The following is a 23,719-nucleotide window of genomic DNA, read 5'->3' on the forward strand; positions in this document are numbered from 1 at the left end:
AGCCATGAAAAAAATTTACAAGTATGCTATTTTGTACCTGTGTAGAAAAAAAAACTTTCTCATGCATTTTACTTTCACAAATTTTAGCTCCTCACAAAATTCCTGAAAGTTTCTTACACACAAACATTTCTGGTTTTACAGTACATCTTTGACAATGAACGTACACACTCTGTAGTGGATTTCGATATAAATAATACACTTTTTCTCATCATCCTGAAAATAAACATTTTGTTTAGCCAGGGCTCAACACTAACGGTGGCCCGGTGGCCCAGGGCCACCAAAAATGCATGTCGGGCCACCAAATTTCAGAAATGAAGAATTTGGTGGCCTGATCGGGCCACCAAAAAAGGTAGGATGTTTGCCTTTGGGCCACCAAAAACGAAAGTTAGTGTGGAGCCCTGGTTTAGCTATAGATATTTTTTTTTTTCTAAAACTTTTCAAACCATGCTTGGTATGTGCAACTTTGTAATTCTTGAACCAAACAAATTTTTATGGGGGTTGTGATGGGAATGCAAAATATCTTCCTTTTTTTTTGCCACATGTGTACATTTTTCAATCTGCATAAGTTAGCATCCGATCTGAATATATCAAACCCAAATCTGCAATAGGCCACTTGCCTTGTCTTTCATGTATTTTGTGGAACAAGGAAAGTGAATGCTGATGAGATCTGCAATTTAATAGATCTCCTACAGAATAACAAGCACACAGAGTTTGTACGGATTTGTAAGTTTTGGAGTGAGGAAGTTCCTTGGTTTTTCTTTTTATGCCTCCGCCAACGAAGTGGCCGGAGGCATTATGTTTTTGGGTCGTCCGTCCGTCCGTCCGTCCACCCGTGCTAACGAGAGTATGCTTGTGTGGCTAGGAGAACAATAGTGCACAATAGATGGCTTTTATTCCGTCAGGCTTGTGTGGCTAAAATTTTTGCTTGTGTGTCTATTTTAACAAAAGGGAGAACAAAGGGGTAGACACACAAGTATATCACCGTAAGGTCGTCCGTCCGTCCATACATGCGTCTGTCCCGTTTTGTTTTTGTCGATATCTCAAGAACCGTGTGGTGGTTTTACATCAAACTTGGTATGAGGGTATATCCTGGGGGATAATACTTTGTTTGGATTTTAGGGTCACAGGGTCAAAGGTCAAAGGTCACAGGTTATTTTGTGAAAAAAAGGTTGAAAATTCATGTTTTTCTCCATATCTCGCAAATGGTTCAAGGTATCTTCATGGAACTTAGTATATATGCTTGTCTCAATAGGCAGTGATTATCTAGGGAAATTGGGGGTCATGGTTCAAAGGTCAGGGGTCAAAGGTCAAGGTCAACTCCTCAAAATATCACTACTTTCCTTATATTTATGCAATGCCTGAAGGTTTTTTTAATTTTTTACTTGATGTATGCATGTATTACCCGATATATATTCTGTGGGAAGTTTCTTGCCCAAAGGTCAAAGGTCAAAAGGAGAAAGGTCAAGTGAAAATGTTGAATTGCACTTTTTCCTCCACATCTCAAAAGTAACTCAAGGTATCATCATGAAACTTACATATTTATGCATGTTCAACCTAACAGTGATTCTCTTTGGAACTGTGAGGTCAAAGGTCAAAGGCCAGGTTTAGAAAATGCTATTTTCCCATTTGATACTGAAATTATACTTTTTCTCAATACCTTGAAAATTACTCAATGCATAAACTTATAAAAGGGTCAAAAGTCAAGTAAAAATCTTCAGTTCCCCAAATACCTGCACTCTGACATTTTAATCATTCATCCAATTGAACCTAGTTCTAGGAAAGTGAACATTCAGCACATTTGTGGCAAACCTGTCATTTTAATATTTTGCCAATTGTGTGAAACTGTCATCACACATTATCAAGACATTGTACTATAGACCTATTAGGAGAACCATGCATTATGGCGGAGGCATATCAGTCGCTGTAGCGATATATCTAGTTTAAACTCTCGGTCACAATGTGAGACTACCTCTCACAGTGTGAATTGCCTTCCATGTAAACCACCGTTCTATGGTTAGCCTGAGATGTGATGTTTCTCTTCACATTCCAGGCCAGACGATATGCGAGAACAGACGCCGTACTTCTCCTTCTACAATCTGGAATCTGTGGTGGAGGCAGCCTCGCCGGACTTTGCTCTGGTAAGTTGGGCAGTGAATTAAAGAGGAAGTCTGCCCTGAAAAATTAGTTTCTGTGAATAGAAAGCAGAAAGATTAGAGGGACGAGACAGTGAGAAGTTTGAGCAAATTCTGGTTAAAACTAAGAGTTATAATTTTTTGAAGTTGTGATCAATCGAACACAAATTGGCCATTCTGTGATGTCACATGTGGGCTATGAGTCATGAGTAGAATGTGTTAACCTGTTGAGGACGACTCCCGAGTATACTTGGGCAGGCGTCTTTGGGAAATGCGTATTATAGCAAAATCAGTCCGTCCTCATCGGGTCAGTAGAGTACATTGTATGCTCCATTTCAGCTTTATCAATAATTCTTTCATTGTTGTTGCCAATGAGTTTTACATCCTGTTTTTGTCCTATTCATTGCGCACAGCACGGCTTAGTGAGATTGAGTGCTTAAATTTGAATAAGTAGATATCACACAAATATTAAAATTCATAAAGATTGTGTGCTCTATCCCTTTAATTCATTTATGTGTGTTTGTATTGATGTAGAATGTGTTCTTGGATAAGAGCAGCATCACCAAATACCAGTCCACCTACCAGCCGGTTCCAGAGGACCACCTCCATCCCTCTGCCCTCAGCTTCCGTCTGGTGTGCCTGGCAGAATCCAGTCTGGTTCATGCAGAGTTTCTCGGCATCCAGAGAAAGGTACTAATATGTTTCTAACTTGACATAAATTATCTTGTCTGTTTTGCCTTTCCTCTAGTTCCTCAGAAATGAAATTGGAGAAAACTGGCAATGCTACTATAATAATAATAATAATAATAATAATAATAATATGAGCACCTGTGATGCACCAGCATCCTTCATGAATTTGCATCGAATTACTGTATATATTTCCTTTTATCCATCTGGATTTTATGGATGTGTCTATATATTCAGTATATTTATCTGGTTTGTAAATTGGGATGTGTAAGACAATTTCACAGGTGATTGACTTTATCATTGAAAACCGCTTTGATGGAATGGGGAAGGAGTACAAGCACTTTTCAAGCAAAAAGTCGAGGATTTCCCACCTGTGCAACAATATACTATGCATTTGTGGTATAGGAGGCGGCATGTTTGCGAATTTTGCAAATATCGGTGGACCCACAAAGTTGGCAAAACTGAAAACACTGCAAAATACTCTGTGTATACAGTAGCAGTGTTTGTTGATTCTCAAAATGTTATTATCAGTAAAATTCACTTACTTGTACATGAAAGGACATGCTTGTGTGGCAGAATGAAGTTAAAGGAACTGTACAGTACTGGTTGAGGTGGGGATTCATGTTTTGAACATTCCTAAGTGAGGTAATGAGAAACCTCGTATGAAATATGAAAGAGCTTGTAAGTTTAAGAAGGATTCAGCGTTTATTTGACAACGATTGGTTTTCAAATGTCTGAGATATCCAAAAAAGTGATAATATTAAAAGGCGACAGGCCACAACTTTTATCAGGATCTCTTTGTTTCGTATTGTTTTTGGATATCTCAGCCATTCCGAAACTGATTTTCATCAAATAAACTTTTGATACCCCTTAGAATTGCATGCTCTTTAACATCTCATAGAGTGGTTTCTGAATATCTCGCAGAACGTTAAAAGCTAAATCCTCACCTCAACCAGAACTGTGCACGCCCTTTAAAGTGCTTGATGAGATTGAGGCATTCTTCTCAATTTATTGTTCACTGCAATCAGCGTGGTTCTGTTAGTTTAAGGATAAAATATGACTCATTTCCGGATGAATGGAAGCAATGTCTGTGTATCTGCTGCTTTAAGATGAACAGGGTCACAGTAGCAACACAAAATATAATTAAAAAGCCTGTTGTGGTAAGACTACAAGGAGACAGCCATGAGTGAATACACAGATATAAATGTTATGGTGTTCTTCATTGTTGTGTATTTGTATGGCAAAGAAGCCTTGAGCAACTCTTCCGCTTTCGACGGGAGATCTCCCGCCGAAAGCCCATTTTTGCAAAATCTCCCGTTCTCCTGCTTGAGATTAAATTTCTCCCGCCCTGGCTCTGTGTCTCCCACTTGAAATGATTTCTTACTTAATGTCATGGTATGTTGAAAAATAAAGCCTAAGATAGCACGAGAGAGCATCTAGAACCTTGTGGACCCTGGCCACAAGGAACTTTGCGCTTGTGATGTGTTTCAGAATCTCTAGAGATCTCTAGAGGGTTAGAGTATCTCTAGATCAGAAGGTGCTTGGGGTTGGAGTCTCTGTTGAGGGATATTTATAGAAAATATAGTAGTAGGAGGAATAATAACAATTTTCATGATTTGTAAAAATATCCTCCTATCCCCTCTTTGAAAAAAAAATTAAAAAACACACACAAAAAAGCAAGAACAACAACAACAACCAGCGACATATATCTTGAAATGAAGTGAATATTTTGTGTCATTCTGGTCACATGGACAGATTCTAGCTGACCTGTGTAGCCAGGGTCCAGTCGTCCTCAGAGAGCCCAGGGGTTTCTACTTGAGATGCTGGAATGCACATCTCATCCAGCGAAGGAACTACATAGACCAGACACCAGCCAATCTCAACCAGGTCAGTGATTTTGCCACGCCCCCCTTTTTTCTCTCTTTTCCTCTCTGTCCCTGTAAGTATGTCTGTCTCTCTCTGTATTTCTCTTTCCATCTTTTTGTCCTTCTTTCTATGTCACTTTCTCTCTGTCTCTCTCTCTGTTTCTCTTTCTCTTTCTTTCTGACTTTTGCTCTTTCGAAATGTGAATTGAGCTATCAATTGAAGGCAAATTTCCCGAAAACATTGCGGTGTGTGGACGCAGCAGATGGGCAAGATTAAGTGAGAACACTTGAGAAATATTAAGGGAAATCAGGCAGTCCATTCAAAATATTCATCAAAATATTGCACCGTGTGAATTTATGTATGTAAGGCTACTACTGTGAGGTACAAGCATGAAGCAGGACTCAACCACTTAATATGTTTGGAAGTATATTTCTGATGGTCTGATGAGTAAACATGTCCACATACTACTATTACTGCTGCTACTACAACTACTACTAGTACAGAGACTCCAACTCTCCCGTTTTCGACGGGAGATCTCCCGCCGAAAGCCTATTTTTGCACAATCTCCCGTTCTCCCGTTTGAGATTTGATTTCTCCCGCCCTGGCTCTGTGTCTCCCGGTGGAAAGGATTTCTAACTTATTTCTATCGTATGTTGAAAAAATAAACCTTAGATAGCAACAGAGAACATCTAGAATCCTAGGAACTCCGCGCTCCACACACATCAACTTGGAGTCTCCCGTTTGCTAGGGGTTTCCGGCGGGAGAATCTCCAGATCAGAAGGTGCTTGGGGTTGGAGTCTCTGCTAGTACTACTACTACTACTACTACTACTACAACACTTGTGTACTACTACTACTACTACTGCCACTACTACACTACTACTACCACTACTACTACCACTACTACTACTACTACTACTACTACTACTACTACTACTACTACTACTACTACTACTACTACTACTACTACTACGACTACTTCTACTACTCCCACCACCACCACCACTACTACTACCATTAATTATATTATCCCAAAAGATATATAAAATCTGCATGCACATGAACTTTCACACATATTTGTGCATACACACACAGACACACACAAGTGCACATGCACATGTACACAATACATGCTCAAAAGTTTTACATACCAGTATGTGATTAGCCCTATGTGTTTCTTGTGGTCACTATAGGCCAGCCAGCGGGAGGCCATACTGACCGTAGCACTGGAGCACAACCTACTGGGGTTCCTGGTGGCCTGCATCAGCAGCTGGAGCCAAGGAGGTGAGCTGTTCTCGCATCCCATGGTTACCATGGTGATATTGGTGATGATGATGGGGATGGTAGTTGCAATGATGCAGATGATTTTGGTATTTGTGAGTGTGAGGGTGCAATGAATGTGATTGTATTGATTATGATGGTGATAATGACTACTAAGACAGTGATTGTGCCAGTTGACTAGTAGGAAAATATTAGTAAGACTGTTGTGATGATTTTGATGGTTATTGATGATTATGTTGCTACATACAGTGTTTGTGTATGTGAATATTAAGGCAACAATATAAAAATGGTGGTGGTATAGAAGAAAGGATGGCTAGACAAGGTAAGTAGTGATGTTTTTGATATTGATGTTGTTAAGATTGATAGTGATAGTTGTTACAGGGATGGTGGTGGTGTTGTAGTAAGGGTGAAATATGCGATTGTCAGGACAAATTAATGGTAAAAAAGATTAAGACAGCAAAAATGATCATTGACCTAGATTATCGTTGATATGATGAGGGAAATGAAAATGGAAATACTTTGCTTTTGATGATTCAAATGCCTCAAATATTTGACATTACCCAAAGTCTGTAGAGAAAGTATTGCAAAGGGATGCGTCATGAGATGATCTTGAAGTGATATTGTCCCTAGGTCCATATTAACATTTCATGCCTTTTACTACCATACAGATTTCACTTCCGGCATGAATCTTCGATCCATCTTGGAGTGGGCCTGGGGCAAGGTGGCAAGCATCAAGCAGTCAGTGGATGACATGTGTAAGCTTTCTTCCCCTCCTTGTAAGCCTTTCAAGAATGCCAAATATAGCAGCTTTGTACAGATTTTTATTTTGCTACTGGTTTTCATTCACATTATCATGTATTGTAGAAGTAATGTGCTGTAACTTTCTACACACTTGCATTTTGCACAACAGTTTCTATAAGCCCTTCATTCTTAGCTCTGTTGTAGACTCTTGTGAGTTACTGTACCCTTTTGATAACCCTTTCATTCCCAGTACCTCTGTGCACCCTTTCATTTTGCAAAAAAAAAAAATAAAAAAAAAAATAAAAAAAAGATCTATAACCCTCCCATCCCCAGCTCATTGTTGACCCTTTTATTTGGCAGTATCATTTAGATGACCATTATATTCTCAGTACTACTGTACACCCTATTTATTTTGCAGAACAATTTATATATCCATTCAATTCCCAGCTCTTTTATAGACCCCTTCTTTAGGAAATACCCTTTACATAAGCCTCTAATTCTCAGTACCTCTGTATACCCTTTCAGTTTGCAGAACAGTTTCTATAACCCTACCATTCCCAACCCTTTCGTAGACCCTTTCATTTGGCAGGATCCCGTAGACAACCCTTTTATTCTCAAATACTTTGTACACCCTTTCATTTTCCTTAACAGTTTCTATAACCCTTTTCATTCCTAGCTCTTTTGTAGACCCTTTCATTTGGCAGGACCCCGTAGATAACCCTTTTATTCTCAAATAATCTGTGCACCCTTTCATTTTGCTGAACAGTTTCTATAACCCTTTCAATCCCAGTGTTTTTGTAGACCCTTTCATTTGGGAGTACACTGTAGATAACCCTTTTATTCTCAAATAATCTGTGCACCCTTTCATTTTGAAGAACAGTTTCTATAACCCTTTCATTCCCAGCTCTTTTGTAGATTCTTTCTTTATGCAGTACTCTTTAGATAAGCCTCTCATTCTCAAATAATCTGTACACCCTTTCATTTTGAAGAACAGTTTCTATAACCCTTTCACTCCCAGCTCTTTTGTAGACCCTTTCATTTGGCAGTACACTGTAGATAATCCTTTTGTTCTCAAATAATCTGTGCACCCTTTCATTTTGAAGATCAGTTTCTATAACCCTCTCATTCCTAGCTCTTTTGTAGACCCTTTCATTTGGCAGTACACTGTAGGTAACCCTTTTATTCTCAAATGATCTGTGCACCCTTTCATTTTGAAGAAGAGTTTCTATAACCCTTTCACTCCCAGCTCTTTTGTAGACTCTTTCATTTGGGAGTACACTGTAGATAACCCTTTTTTTTTCTCAAATAATCTGTACACCCTTTCATTCCCAGCTCTTTTGTAGAAACTTTCATTTGGGAGTACACTGTAGATAAGCCTTTCCTTCTCAAATACTTTGTGCACCCTTTCATTTTGCAGAACAGTTTCTATATCCCTTTCATTCCCAGCTCTTGTGTAGACCCTTTCTTTATGCAGTACTCTTTAGATAAGCCTCTCATTCTCAGTAGTGCCATTTGGATAAGTGTTTTCTTGTCAGTACCTCTTCTTGTACACCTTTTCATTTTGTAGCAAGTTCTGATGACCCTTTCAATTTTAGTTCCTTTGTAGACCTTGTCATTGGGCAAAACCCTTTCTTTCTCAATACTCTGTACATCTACCTATTTTGCACAACAGTTTCTATCAAATAAATGGACATCATTCTCCACTTAGGGGCCCCATTGACTCAATGTGCTTTAAAAAAAATCTATTTATTTATTTATTTATTTTTTTTTTTTTTGGGGGGGGGGGGGATGGGATGGGAGGGCATTGGGTAGAGAGGTAGAGCCTTCAAATCAAGGAATCTTTACATTTTTTTTTTCTCCAGAACCAGAAGTGAAAAGCTAAGTAAGTCTAAGTTTTCTATGTTCCGAGGTAATGGTCTACAAGAATGTGTGGAAGGTGAACTTGCAGTACTTGGATGATCGCAAGACCCCAGGGTCTCTTGTTTCTGGAGTTTTCTGCCAAGACTTGTTCAGTTTTGCCCCTTCCTCATCTTGATCTGAATGTGAATTTTGTATCATTTCTTGCATCCTTTAGGCACGTCCTTCTATGATGGCTACGGGATGTCCATCGACTCACAGACATACAAGACCCTGGAGTCCTACTCCACCCAGCTGTGTCACATGGTCACTCTCTTCCAGGCCTTGCTCGACCAATCAGGAACAACGACAGAGCAAGGTAGGCGTGTCTTTTACTGAGCCACTGTGAACACCTCTGTACCAGCAAGTCAATGTCTTGGTGTCTGACATAAAAGACTTATATTTGGTGGTGGTGTTGTAATTTGTTCCTGCTTGTATTTTATCATTAGGTGTTAAATATTAAATGCTAAAATAAACACATAACTATATATCAGGGGGGTTATCAAACAGTTTGATCAAGACTAGGCTGACTTTATTACTTAACTCTCCCCTAAGCATCCTTTGAAAGTTTCCATGGTGGTGGAATGTTCGGTAGTTGGTGATTTTGCGGTACACCATGTATTCTCTCTTGGATGTGATTTTGGTCCTTAAAATGACCGACTTAATCTTGACATTTGTTCATGGTCATGCTATAGTTTGTTTGACTGTTTGGCTGTTTTCTGTGTTTCTTTTCATGTAGGGGTGAAGGATCTGGAGACAAAGTTGTGTGTGGTCACTCTTCTCTCCCAGCACCTCAAGATGGTCCTCTGGTTTGCCCACAGCGGCCTTCTACCAGAGAGTGCAGGTGAATTTATTTCTATGCTTGAGAAATTAGATGTTAATCACCTACCTGATATCTAAATTTCCCATACGACTGACCACTGATTAGCCCCTTTAAATGCTAGGAAGTTGTCACTTGAATGTGAAAAGAGGTAGAAGAAGAAGAAGAGGAATCAGAAGAAGAAGAAGAGGAAGAAGGAAAATGAGGAGAAGGAAAATGAGAGTTTAGGAGGAGGGGGGGGGGGGAAGAAGAAATATGAAGAAAAAACAAAACAAAACCTGGTAAAGACATGTTAGTGATTTCTTGTAAGGAAGAGGATCATATATGAACGCTTATCAGCTAGAAATCATTTTCATGTTGTTTCTTTTAATCACCAGGTGCTGAACTAATCTGGATTCTCTTTTGTTTTCTTTAATTTTCATATCAACGCGTGTTTAATGGTACTGTGGTTCAAATGAAATATAATTGGAGTAGGATTGATCCTAAGTATATATATGTGTAGTTATTCTCATGAGGGTTGAATGGTTTTGGGCCACTTCAGTTTGTGATAATGAAAAGGCGTGTGGAAATTGAATAATTTTACTGAACTGAAGCCAAATCGCAGGAATCCGTTTGAAAGACTCCTTGTCCCTTGACCAACCCAATTTCTCCTTTTGTTGTAGACAACATGGGATTTCCGCGGGATGGTCAGTTCTGCTATCCATCGTCCCTCCTCCGCATGACGTACGCACAGAGGAGAGCCGAGCTGACCAAGATGTGCAGGTGAGGGTCATTTCTCTGTCTCATCTTTGATACCCTCCCATCTGACCGAGAGTAAAATTTGCCGTCACAGATGAAAAGATTTACAGCGTGCTCTTTACTGAACTCTTTGCACCAGCCCAATATGTGAATTGAATGAAGAAGTTCGTTAATGGCGCTGGCTTGTCTGTCAATGTCAGTGAATTTATCAGAGAGATAAGATTTTGCTCATTGTTTGATTTTTATGTGATTCCTTGAAATTGTGAAATAGATATGCGGCTGATGTGCAATACTTGTATATTACGAAAATAAAAGTGAATGAAAAAAACAACAAAAGATTTTGCTTATTGTGAATGTAACCCAGTCCTCCGCTCTGTGAAACAGTATAGGTAGAAGATGTTAATTATCATTGAGTTCCAGATTTCAGTTCATCAGAAAATGCTGTAAGTATGAAAGAAATTCTTATTTTACACTTAGCTGTGGCTTGCGCCTATCTGGTATGCATGCATCGTTCACTGTATAATGCATGAATGCAGTTTTGCCACCAAAGATCTTTCCTGAGAGGGAGTGTCTCTTTCTTTGTCATCTTTATAATGGATATTGACAGGAACGACACAATGGGTGACATCATGCTGATTGATGGACTGGTGGGAGAGGCAGGCGTGGCACTCACATCCCTCTGGGACCGGAAGGAAGAAGGAGGAACCGGCATCTACCCTCCGCCCAGTCTCCATGTGAGTGAGGCGTCCAAGCTTTGTGGGCTTTGGTGTATTTCTGGCTTTGATGTAGTTTGTTTTGAATCGCCAAATGAGTGCTCTGCATAGTATCATGGAACAGGATGCACATTGCACTCCAACATTCTTTTGTAATTGTGAAAACTTGAAAAAAATCTGAAACAGACACTGATTTGGTTATAAAAACTGTGACCAGGCATGATATTCTGTAGATTTAAATCTGATTTCAAATTTTTTCAACAAACCTCAATATCATCCCTAAATGTGACTGTCGTTGAAATCTCATTAATCCTTGTATTGATATTCATTTCATAATAAAATGAATTATAGAGAAAATATGTTTTGAGATTCCCTTCATACCACATTATATTTGGCAGTTCACCAAACTATGAAAATGAGGCACAGAGCAATGCCTATTCTGAAATGAGTTTCGTATTTTGCAATTTTACTGATGATCTATATTCAACCATGTACCATCGTTTTGCGCTATCAAATCATGTCTCTGTACTGTGATCCCCCTAGGCTCTGCTGGACATGTACCTCCTGGAGCATGTTCCCTTGGCAACCAAACATTGCATCGTGGGATACCTCCTGCTGGATATCATTTCGGTCAGCAATGATGCCAAACATTTGCCGGTACGTACATGAGACAGATTGATCACAAGAGGGCATTGCAAGCATTTGTGTATTACAGCTGTAGGTATGAGTGTGGAATTTCCTTCTTTGATTACAGTTTTTCAGTGCTTGTGTCACATGAAAGAAGTGAATGGTTAGGGCACAGTTCAAAACCAGAATTATAAGTTACATGAAAGAAATGGATATGATAGATGATGTGTCTTATAGCTTTTAAGTGAAAAAAAAAGATCATTTGAGGAAAATGTGTGTACACTTACTGTAGCCTTTGGAATTGCTATTCAATCTTTGCATGCTGTTTTTAGTTGTACCAATGCTTTCCACAGCATTTTCATGTGTGATTTGTTATTTGATTTAATGTTGCTTTTTGTGTTTGTTATCTTCTTTCAGATGATAAGCAAGCTTGAGCAATTCTATCAAGTGTTCAACCTCCCCCTGGGATTGACAAAGCTGCTACAGGCATTTTGGCTTCTGGATCACAGGGACTATGAGGTATGGTTGTAGAAATGTGTGTGTGTGTGTGTGTGTGTGTTTGTGCAGGAGTCAGTGTAGAACGTCTTGTTGTCCCCAAACTGATGATGATGTAGACCCTCCTGATGTTACTGGTGATGAAAGTGATCATGCTGGTATTGATTGCTATTGTGATAATGCTGCGGATGAGGAACGTCTGTTTCATGTATGCTTTATTACCTTTTTACATGTGTTGATGAACCAACTGACATCACATATGACATCTCAGAATTTGTAAAAGTGTACTAAAATCTTGCTTCTGACAATGAAAAAAAAATAGGTTGTTTTATTTTCTTGTCATAACGACCATGTATGCATCATTGCTATGATTCACTATTATGTGCTCAAATCAGTGTATCTTGAATTGAACAGAAAAATATGATCCCAGAAATCCAATACTTGCCTGTGATGCTAAATTCTACTGGAATTGTAGATATTTTTTTTTCTTTATTTATGGTTACCTATATTGCAAGGGGAGCTGCCTCTATTTTGAATGCAGTGACAAATCGTATCTTTGTTGATTCACATACTACTTTAATGGAACAGGAGGCATTAGCAATGCTGCTGGATCCCAACACGAACAATGACCTGTTGTCATGGCAACACACCCGCATCATCAAGCTCTTCCTCTACCACGGCCAGGCAAAGAGGGCGCTACAGTACGTACGCTGTGTGAAGCCAGCGCTGGAGATGCCGGACGACGTCAGACTGCATCTGACCGTGCTGCTAGCCAATGGGTGAGAAATCAGAACTGTAGCTGGTAATAGAATCTTTGACATCCTGTACAGTAAGGGATAAAGGACCTTACCTTATTTGTGGCATACTGTCAATATCCCAGCTTACAACTGTAGATTATGTGAAATGATTTTCAATTCAGATAACCTCAAGGGCCAACTTCCTTTCTTGACTGAAATTTCTTACTTGTATTGAGATGAAGCGATATAGGCTCTTAGGTCTTTTCCAGTGTATACACACCAGCCACAGATATCACAAGGGTTCCATGACATTTGTTTCTGTGACAATTGCTCCCATGAAATATCTGCACGCTAAGCCAAACATAGATTCAACCCACAAACATAACCGTAATCCTCGCATTAAAATAGACCTAAAACCCATCACAACCCCAACCCCAACCCTAAGTCTTCGAAGAAAGTAAGACTGAAGCAATTGTCGCAGGAGCAAATGCCTTGTCACCATCACACGGTGCCTTTGAATGTTCTTTACAGACAAGTGGCACTGTATTAGTGCTTTTCATTATTATTATCATCATCAAGCTTTACAAGTGTTGTGTTCTGATAGCGTTAATAAACAGTGCACGACTGCTGGGCCCAGCATTGATAACTTTTGTTTGCTTCTGTCTGTGTGCAATCTTGATGCTGTGACGTCAATCCATTCTCCTTACCCATGCAGACTGACTGCTGAAGCCTTCCAGTTCCAGCGAGAGTACAGGGACCCCTCCACCATGGACGACCTCCTCTACCACATCTTTCTGGGTTCTCAGCAAAGTGAGTTCAACCTCCCCAGCATTCATGATGATGCTGTCCTTTTCCGTTTTTTCATCTGTTCAAGAGAAATTTAGACTTTGAAATTTGTCTTTCCAGAAATGAATTCTTGATTTACAGACATCTTCTTTAATTGATTTTAAAACAAGATATTATCTTTGGAAATGAATCCTCAACATACATGCAGTCATCTTTCAAATGCATGTATTCGCGACATCCCATCTTCCTTCCAAAATTCGACACCACATGCCATAATTATTCAAAATTAGCAAATCAGTGTGTTGACTATTTCTTTTGTCTATGCAAATGTCGATGCAAATATGATTACAGTGATTCTATGCTGTTAATCTGAAAATTATGTAGTGTAAATAATTTGCAGTGTTCGAGATAATCCAACTGTGAAACTTTGCTCTCATCATGTAAATTCATGCCAAACTCATTGTGAAGCTTTTGTTGTTGCACACTCTGCCATCTCAGCCAAGACAATGGACCAGCTGCTGCGGCTGCCGTTCGACGATGTCGAGGAGTCGCTGCTGGAGCGCTACCTCCAAGAGACCACGGAGCCCAACTCCAAGGAGCTGCTGGTGATGCACTACCTCCAGCGCACCAGGTTTGTGGATGCCATCAGGCTCAACCAAACCCTCAGGCAGCAGGCAATGATGGTGAGTGGGGCTCTTGTTAGGGCACGGGTACATGTTTGTGTTCCTCTTGTTCGGTAGCTTTTCACAGCTTTGATCAAAGAGCGAGGCAATTCATACTTTCCAATGTTCATTGCTAAACTCAGTGTGTCAAACCACCTTGTTTGTTTGTTTGTTTTCTTGTTTGTTTGTGGGGGATAGCTTTGTAATAAAGATGTGTCTCCTCTTGCGTTGAAATATTCAATATTTTTGATATGTTTTGATTCAATCAAATATTTAGAATTTTTAATAAGTTTTGATTCTATCAAATATTCAAATATTCAATTTTTAAGGATAAGTTTTGATCCCTTAGAGTATAACAGATGTGCTTGCAGTAATGGATCAAGTTGCTATTGTTATTGATGCTATTGATACTCTCACTTGGAATCAGGTAAAGCCAAACAACAGATGATGCTTTATAATTATGTGTAGATGAAAGGAAACCTAACAGGCAGATATGACATTCCTTCCTTCACTGCCCTGTGCGGTACATTAAAAAACCACAACTAGCACAGGTGAATTATGGTTTGAATCTTACGCATAGACAAGGAGGTTGGCCAAAAGAAGCCTATAACTGCTCAGTGACATTCTTTATGGAGCCGCTCATAAGAGCCTGTTGTGTTAAAGGCATAATTTACCATTTGCAGATGAAACAAAAACCCAGCATTAGTGCTTCAAAATAGTTCTAAAATGTGAGTTAATAGGGATAGAAACAACCACTGTAAAAAATTAGAACAAGTATAATCGATGTTATGTATTGTTAAATATACAAAATGTGAACAATAGTTATGATAAAAATGTTTCCAGACTAAGCCGTCTACAGTTACGGTTTAATGAGAAAAATAGTGTTATCTCCTTATATTTCAGGCTTTATTGCAAAATTTTTATATGGTAGGATGTTTTTTGATATAACTGACCTACACATCTGCATCAAAAGTGATATCTTAACATTTTTTAAATCACTGCTCCCAAAGGTAAACAGGACGTGTAATGTTTTCCAAAGCATTACAGGGATTCTGAAGTGTATTTGGAGTCAGGCAAACTTATGTAGAACATACAGAGATGCCAACCTTTACATTTTTGCAGTACTTTGTGCTATTTCTTGCAAAAAGTACTGCAGGTTTCATTGAAAAATACTGTTGTTTCACAAAAAATCTGTATGTATTTTTGCACATGTCTATTGCTGGAAAAGCAAAAATACTGTTTTTCCACCAAAAATATGCTTTTTTAGTCCGATAATACTTCAATGCTGATTACGAAGTTGGCATCCCTGTACATAGCCCTGCCATGATATAATTCCTTTAAGAGGATTTCATTAATTAATGGTGGTGTGAATGATTGTTACAGGGAGACAGCGATCCGCTGGCCAGAGAGAGGACGTCAGCGAGGAACATCATCACGGAGAGTTACGTTAACGTCCTGCCGCGGGTCCAGCGGAGGCTGGCCTTTGACTCGGAGACCAGGCAGAGGAAACCAGTGGGAATACGCAGAGAAGGTGAGTTGCCTTTGACTTGAATAGACTCTTTAGACATAATCTACCTTCTGCAGACTCGGACCGCTCAGTGTTGTAATTACAAATGATACTGTATACACCATATACAAATTTTATTTAGCGAGTCTGAATTTTCATGAATTGGGACTTCCCAATGATTTTGTGAGTGGGTACATTTGCGATCGTGAAGTACTGTATTAAATGGAGAAATGTATATGTGGACTCCTCATTTCATATTGCAATCAGAGTCAATATTTTTCCTCGTCATTAAATTCACGAATAGCACCTGACTCACAAACTTTGCAAAAATAGCAAACTGTGCAAAATATTCGGCATGTACAGTATTTTCTGTTTCCTGTGATTCTGGGATTCTGAAGATATGAAGATTTCACATAAATTTTGCATGATTTTGTTTTGCTACTCCAGAGTTTAGGCCGTACAAAAGTATTGGTTTTAATGTAAAAGTAAGGCAAAACAAAGCAAACCAAACCAAACAAAGAGAATATTTAGCAAACTCCTTCATGATTCCAGTTGTTGGTACTGAAAGGGAAACAAAACTAAAAGAACAGATGAATGAATTTTAGGAATTAGTGGCACAGAGCAACAATTCCTGCTGACTTGTTTATTTGACTTCTCGCTCCCCAAATCTAGTCCCTCGTCCCAAGCCCCTGTCGACCATCATCAACCCCGCCAAGTCGTCCAAGGTCATCTCCCACGCGCTGCTCCTTAATGCCGTCCTGGACAGGATCGCCGAGGCGCGCGACGTCATGAAAGCGGACCAGTCTCCCACAATGCACCTGTAAGTCCTGTTAGACTCCGTTCATTTGCAGATGAGAGAGCAGTAATGACAATTACAGTGTAAATCAATGCTATGCTGAAGTTGACCTTTTAACCCTTTGTGTACTTTGAGTGCGGAGTTACACAGAAAGGGTCAATGAATAGAGCGGAATTAAATGAAGAGACTGGTAGAAATATCAAAATCAGACCAAAGACAGCATCGGTAGAGGTGATGATATCATCAATCCCCCCCCCCCCATTATGGCTCTTCAGAAAGAAACAACAATAAGCAACAACAGGGAAGAAATCACAACAAGACCTATGATTCTGCAATGTTTCTGCTCACAGATTCCTCCCGTTGAAGGTGGGTTGTTCATATTTTCAATGGTTGCTCCCCCATCTGCCTGCAATGCCCCCTCCCCTCACACTAAACAATGTTCTGTGGCCACTTCGAAAAATTTGTGTGTTGGTAATACAGTACTCTCCGCGTAATCGGGTATCGCTTAAACGGGTGCTCTGTTTAATTGGGTAGTAGTGTAAAAATCAGTTCCATTGCACATTAAAATTACCTGATAATCGGGTTGCCTCTACGCATAAATGGGTAAATAATTTCTTGTAGTCTAATTTCTACTCACATTTTATCGCAGATATAACACTTTAAGAAATCATGAATGTCAAATTTTCCTCGGCTAATCGCATTCTCTGCTTAATTTGCAAAGAAGACCGATCATTTGGGGAGTGATTTAACGTGAAAACACATGTACCATTACCATAGAGTTGGATTATTAATACAGCTCTATGACCAGTACCGACTTGCCACACGTAAACGAACATTGCACATGTAGCTGGCACTAACAATTGAATACTAGTAGACAGACCGGAGTTGAACATACTTGCGCTCCTCCCTTGCTCCGCAACAACATTCACAATACGATAAGTTTGCAACAAAAATCAGGCCCTGCACCAGCTCCATAATTTTGCTTTTCCACAGTCACTTCTCGAAAAGTAACCCGACGTTCCACGTGACTGGTGCACGCAAAGAGACGTGTTTATTTCTGAAAACACCTGCGTGTTGGCGAGGAGTCTATAGTCAAACAACAATGTTTTCTGAAGACATATTCGTCCATACAAAGAGTGTAAATCATTGCTCGTGACTGAGCAAGTGTAAGGTATTTAAAATGTGCCGTGCAAGCACGCGTGCTAAGCATACAGTGTAGGTGCTTGGTGCAGTGTACAATGCATGTACATTGTGTGTGTAAAATGTGAATGAGACGTGTTCTTCTGTTAATCGGGTACTCCGCTTTATCGGGTAAGAAACGCTCTGCCCAAGCCTACCTGATTATGCGGAGAGTACTGTAGTACCTTGATTGAAATGATTGTTTTGTTCGAAGTGGCAAGGACTGGGAGGAATAGATATTGGTCAAGGGAAATGTATTGTCACATACTTTACAGTGGCAGGCTTTCTTTTGACAAGCTTTATCCTTTTATCACAGGGACGACACATTTGAGCACTCACCCTGCGTGGAACCATTCGTGGGCACTCCGATGACCCCCAGGAATAGGACAATGAGAAAGTAAGGTCACGTCTGGTGGCATGTTGTGGTTGATTTCCATCTGAAGAATAACTAAATGAATGAAAGGGGGAAAACAAATCAGTGAGCTTATGATGTAAACAAGTAGAGACTCCCGGCCTAAATTCAGTTTGTGTTTACTTTGTGAAGACAATGATTCAAGGCCATTAAGCTGAGTAGGCTCTGTGATTGCAGTGCTCTTATGACCTTTTATGCCCAAAAGGTGTATTGGCCATCTTCCTTTGTAACTATTTGTAGTTCTCTCTGTATAAAGCTGTTCAGGTGATTTTGTCTGAAGACACATTATTTTTTTTTCTTCTATTTTTTTCAAGTCAAGTGAATGTCATTAAAATGCTTTGTACAATATTTGTATTATTTGTGTAGATGCATTTACACTTTTGGGTTTTATGGCATGCATATTTTTAAACATTTTTATCATGTTTTTGAAGAGATGAGTAAGGCAGATCAGAGAATATAATTGTCATGTTTTGAAAGGAAGAATAGAAAATACTGTGTGATTACTACTGATGACAAGTTGAATGAAAGCAACATTAGTCAAACATATAGCTGCATCGGCAAATCGCATGAAGCATATCACCATTGCAAAAGTAATTGCTGGTATTTATTGACAATATCTGTGCAGGGAAGACATCAGCGTCGTCTACCCAGAAACTCTGGAGGCAGAGGAGACGGCTCCCTACATCGTCCCGCTCTCCTCCAGTCTCAATCTGAGCGTCAACCAATCACTGCGAAGCCTGGCTGCCATGGAAACGCCGAGGGCTCTGAAGGATCACTTCAAGAGGTTAGTAGCAATGATGAATCACAATTTTGATGTTAATATGTGCTTGACTTTCGAATATCAAGCCATGATAGTTTTCACATCCGCAGGCCATAAAGCATCACACAAGAATGTTTGAATTGGACATTTGAATGGCCTCTGCTGGCTCCTCCATTTTCTCTCTTAGAATTTCCTCTACCTTTTTCTAAATCTTTTTTTTTTCTTTTCATTGTGCTTGTTTTTCTTGTAGATGTATACTGTTACCGAATGTAATGTTATTTTCTTCGCCTTGTTCTTTGTCACATGTATTTTAATGAGAATTTGGAAATGAATGGAATGAAAAGAAAGGACATTTACCAAGGAATGTGGCAGTACCGTCAACACCTCTGCTTCTTACCTTTTTGTGTGGCATGGAGCAAGGCCAGGATTGACTGTTACGGATTTTGTTGATGTTGAAAAAAAAGAATTGGCCTTATTGTTTTTTTTTTTTTTTTTTTTGCAACCCACAACAACAGACTTTGAGTCTTTGAAGTGTCATTGAAGTGTCATTGTTACAGAAGATAACAGAGCTGGCAAGTTCAACATATTTGTCATGTTTACTATATACTTTTTCTTCTAGAATTAAAAAAAAAGAATCCAGTTTTTAGATAAAAAGAGTTTGTTTTCTAAAATTTGATTTAGCTCAACTACACGTAGTATCAGAATAGTTTTAGTAGGATGGAGGGTTTTTCCCACCATCAGATTTTTTTTTTTTTTAAACTTTTCATCCATACTTCTATTTTCTTCAGATTTTTTTTTCTTTTCTTAACAGAGGTCACCAGCCCTGGATGCCATACTTATATTGAACTCTGGATCTCTCTTTTTTTCCCTTCAGACCTCCGCTGGATTATTCAGGAGCTGAGGCACTGGCTCTCCTTCAGACACCGCCTGTCAAGCGGGTGAGGAGGGACAATTCCTTTGAGAGATCAAACAATTTTGTACAGACATGCGAGGACAAAATTAAAGGGAGCGTATAGTTTTGGTTGAGACCTAATTTCAGGTTTCTAACTTTTTTTGGTGAGATAATGAGAAACCTCTTTTGAAATATGAAAGAGCATGTATTCCATGAGGAATTCAACGTTTATTTGATGAAAATTGGTTTTTAAATGGCTGAGATATCCAAAACAAAGCAATTATAGTAAGTGTGGGACCCACACTATATAACGATCGCTTTGTTTTACTTTGTTTTTGGATGTTTCAGTCATTCCAAACCCGATTTTCATCAAATAAACTTTGAATTCCTGTTAAAATGGTATGCTCTGTACTATTTCATAAGAGTTTTCTTGGTATCTCCCCAAAAGTTAGAAGCCCAATTCTCATCTCCACCAATACTGTACCATCCCTTTAATGATAGAGAGATTTGGCACATAATCCATGGCACTGCCGATATAGGTTTCTGCCAGCCAATGGGGCAACTTTGTTTTCGTTCTTTCTTTCTTTCTTTTTCACATAACCATTCATGAATAATCAAAAGTGCACATACAATGTTTTATGGTTCTTTATGTTTTACTGCATATTCTAATGATAAACTTCTTGATCTTTGTCTGTCCTTTTTTAAGCAGATATGGGTGGACAAATACCATTTATGACATCTTTTTGGCAAATTGTAGCATATAGTCACCTTGTTTTTCCCTCTTCCCCTTTTTTTTTAATATCTTATATTTTTTGATTTACAAAAGTTGGAGACAAAAATCTGATATTTTTTTCATATCTTAGTTTAGTGATTTTTTTTTCAAAAAATATGTGTGAAAAAAAGTTTCAAGCCTGTAGAATATTTTAATGATGCAAACACATTTATTTTGTTTGAATTTCAGAAAACACCATCACTGAAGCCAGAGCCCCAGGTGACCCTGCCCACCCCCCAGTCCATCCTGAAAGTGCGTAGGGCCATCCGACGTTCACCCAGCCCTCCGAAGGGGGTCTCGGAGAGGACCCATGGCAAGGCGGGTAAGCACGTACACCATGCCCCAGGAAGACATGGTCTCATGATTACTCTCAAACAGAATCATGTCATGCTTACAGCAGGCTTCACTAAAGCTCAACATAAGATTTGCTCTTTTTTTCTTATCACCTACAAGCTGCGTGTTTGTTCCTTTCAATGTCAGTATTCGGAATTCCATTTTGCTGTTAAAAAAAGAAGAATGTGCGTGGGTGTAATTTTGTTCAAGTCTAGTAAAACTGTGTAATGGATGTTCTTCTGAATACATAAACCTGCATGTGACTGATTCATTTCTTGTCAATGTGGGGTCTCCCAGCAATATCAAAGTCAAAGCTAAATATTAGGTGCATTTTAAAGATGGGTACATTACAGCTATTTCATCCCTTTAATGTCACAAACATCACATGAAAGCTATTTTCCCCCACTCTTTCATGAATGTTTAAGATTGATTTATTAAAAGAAAATAGGTCTACAAAATCTGATAAAGATACTACTTATTCTTATTTTCATGGTTCCCAAACTGAAAGTGCTGTTCTTTTGGAAGATGCCCCATATCGCAATTCAGCCTTGTTTATTTGTGACAAATATTTTCAGGTGAACCGGAAAATGATATCACGCAAATTCTCGCTATCGCCAATGACGTAAAAAGTACCTGGATGTGGCTTCTTCGTCAAGATTTAGTGCACTTGGTAGCAAGGGCACTTCCGGCGCGGGGCATAATTTGCACAGCGCTAGCGTGCGCGTACGTGTACCTTACCTATAGCGCCGCGCCGACCACGGATACTAGTACAGTAGGCGGCTGTACCGCCCGAGCCAACGAGTGGCCAGGCCTGTCATACTCGTACACTGTAGTCCCCGCCGGCGGCCGGCCTTGCATTAGCATGCACCACTGCACGCAGCACATAAGCTAATTATACATACCGGTACAGCGTACTGCTTGATCATGCGATCGATGTGCACATCACAGATCAGTCATCTCTGCATACGCTGAAAATATGCTGGAAAATATTCACCCACCTGGATATCGTCATGGAATGCCCATCTTTTTTTTTATTTGTTCTCTGTCGAAATGTCGCGAACACAATCGGGAACGAACAGTGATCTCGAACTTATCCTGTCTCCGAAGCATCTTCTTCCAAGTAAGTACGTACCTCGTAGGCACTAGGCCTACTACCACTACTAGTAAGTCGCGCGTGCACGTACTGCGCTGTGGAGTCACCCGCAAACTTCACCCACGCGCCCATGTCACGTCTCGCATGCCAGTAAGGGTCCTATTTCTGCAGATTTTTTTCATTTATTGTCGTGCGAGCCACACATGGCAGCTTCCCAGCAACAACCAATAGTCGTATTAACAGCAATTTCTTAAGAATGGAGAAATTTCAAATCATATTAAAGCTGTAATTCAAGTCGAGAAAACAGGAAGTACACGTAGAATACGGTCGGTTGTGTGTGTAAATAGCATTAGTCACGTATCACATGCGTACGAACGGAAGTGACTTTGCTACCGGACTATCCCATAATGCACCGTAAATGACGCTTAAATCAACATCCGGGTACTTTTTACGTCATTGGCGATAGCGAGAATTCCTAGTGGATTGTGTGTAGCATATTCAGTTTAGATAGTTATGGAGAAAAAGCAGTTGGTAAGGATTTTTCCTTGATAGTAGGATTCAATTTGTTGTGTACATGAATAGTTGTAAAGTGTTACTGGCGTGTTTGCAACATCACAATGCTGAGAATGCAAACATCATCTTGAAAGTTGCACAATTTTTGAAAAGCAATAATATCGTTGAGCTGTAGAGTTTGCCTAACGCATGGAATAATGGCTTTTTGTTTGGACACAGAGAAGAGATTGCATGTGATAAAACTTTGTCACTGTCATTGCAACAAACAACATATTTTTGTGTGTGAATGTCATATTACAATCATGAGTTTCAAATGCTGTCAGTCTGTCTTGTTGTGACTCATGGTCCAATTCTGCACAAGTGATTTTTTGCATCCTGACTGTCCTTATTGTAAATGATTTATAGTGATAAGGTAATGTTTCATCCCTTTGTCCATTCTCATCAAAAGAAACAATATTTTCGGCACATCCAGAAAACGCAAAACATTAGAAACATTTCACCAGGAGGGCATCTTTCTTATAGCTTTGCAGTGTGTATAAATCATCGGTATGATTTATTTGTTTATATATTTGATTTTTGTTTTTAATCTATTCATTCATTTTTTGACTATCTCACAATTACTGATTTATCCATCTATCTGTCTGTCTGTCTGTCTATCTATCTATATATCTATCTATCTATCTATCTATCTACCAATATCTATCTGTCTATCTATCTGTCTATCTATCTATCTATCTATCTATCTATCTATCTATCTATCTATCTATCTATCTATCTATCTATCTATCTATCTATGTATTTATGTATCTATCGATCTGTCCTCGTTTTGGACAGCTTGTTAGTACGGCAAGTGTAGTCAGTGTTTGTGTGCAAACCTGTGATTACATATAAATCATGCTCCTGTTTTTTGCCTGTATCACATTATGTCATTGGCTCTGTGAAATGGTTGAATGTTGCTGGTCTCTCATGTTGCTGCCCCACTTACTGTTCTTGCCGTCAGCTCTCGATATCTCGATGCCCAGCCCCCCACCATTCCAGTCCAAAGCCCTCTCCTTCGGTAAGCATTCATACCTCCCGCAGAGCTGCCAACTACTACGTAGTTGGTTTTGACGACATATACTTCGGTTGTCTTTTTCCTGCATCAGCAATGTGAAAATATGTTTTTGAAATGAAAAGAAAACCATAATTTGTTGTAGCATGCTTATGTTTGATATTTGTGGTGAAAATATGAATTTCACTTTTTTTTTTCTTTTTGATTTTGACTGTTCATCAGTGTGTGTTT

The 23,719-nt window shown here is 39.3% G+C and overlaps 1 protein-coding gene across 1 annotated transcript in view; it reads left to right on the forward strand.

Moving 5' to 3' along the window:
- Positions 1 to 23,719, forward strand: part of LOC139739695 (protein ELYS-like) — a 57,626-nt gene that overhangs the window by 23,239 nt on the left and 10,668 nt on the right. Inside the window, exons 10-30 of the mRNA XM_071650305.1 lie at positions 2,051 to 2,138; positions 2,667 to 2,822; positions 4,575 to 4,706; positions 5,878 to 5,968; positions 6,634 to 6,720; positions 8,781 to 8,921; positions 9,342 to 9,446; positions 10,085 to 10,184; positions 10,768 to 10,894; positions 11,417 to 11,530; positions 11,918 to 12,019; positions 12,584 to 12,774; positions 13,448 to 13,542; positions 14,017 to 14,201; positions 15,564 to 15,711; positions 16,360 to 16,507; positions 17,979 to 18,059; positions 18,700 to 18,858; positions 19,709 to 19,772; positions 20,688 to 20,820; positions 23,438 to 23,494. Of these exons, the coding sequence (XP_071506406.1) occupies positions 2,051 to 2,138; positions 2,667 to 2,822; positions 4,575 to 4,706; positions 5,878 to 5,968; positions 6,634 to 6,720; positions 8,781 to 8,921; positions 9,342 to 9,446; positions 10,085 to 10,184; positions 10,768 to 10,894; positions 11,417 to 11,530; positions 11,918 to 12,019; positions 12,584 to 12,774; positions 13,448 to 13,542; positions 14,017 to 14,201; positions 15,564 to 15,711; positions 16,360 to 16,507; positions 17,979 to 18,059; positions 18,700 to 18,858; positions 19,709 to 19,772; positions 20,688 to 20,820; positions 23,438 to 23,494 (2,504 nt within the window). The remainder of the gene's footprint in view (positions 1 to 2,050; positions 2,139 to 2,666; positions 2,823 to 4,574; positions 4,707 to 5,877; positions 5,969 to 6,633; positions 6,721 to 8,780; positions 8,922 to 9,341; positions 9,447 to 10,084; positions 10,185 to 10,767; positions 10,895 to 11,416; positions 11,531 to 11,917; positions 12,020 to 12,583; positions 12,775 to 13,447; positions 13,543 to 14,016; positions 14,202 to 15,563; positions 15,712 to 16,359; positions 16,508 to 17,978; positions 18,060 to 18,699; positions 18,859 to 19,708; positions 19,773 to 20,687; positions 20,821 to 23,437; positions 23,495 to 23,719) is intronic.

Source organism: Diadema antillarum, unplaced genomic scaffold (assembly GCF_040938485.1).
Source record: "Diadema antillarum isolate AM-2024a unplaced genomic scaffold, OU_Dant_1.0 seq00000810_RagTag, whole genome shotgun sequence".
NCBI lineage: Eukaryota > Metazoa > Echinodermata > Echinoidea > Diadematoida > Diadematidae > Diadema > Diadema antillarum.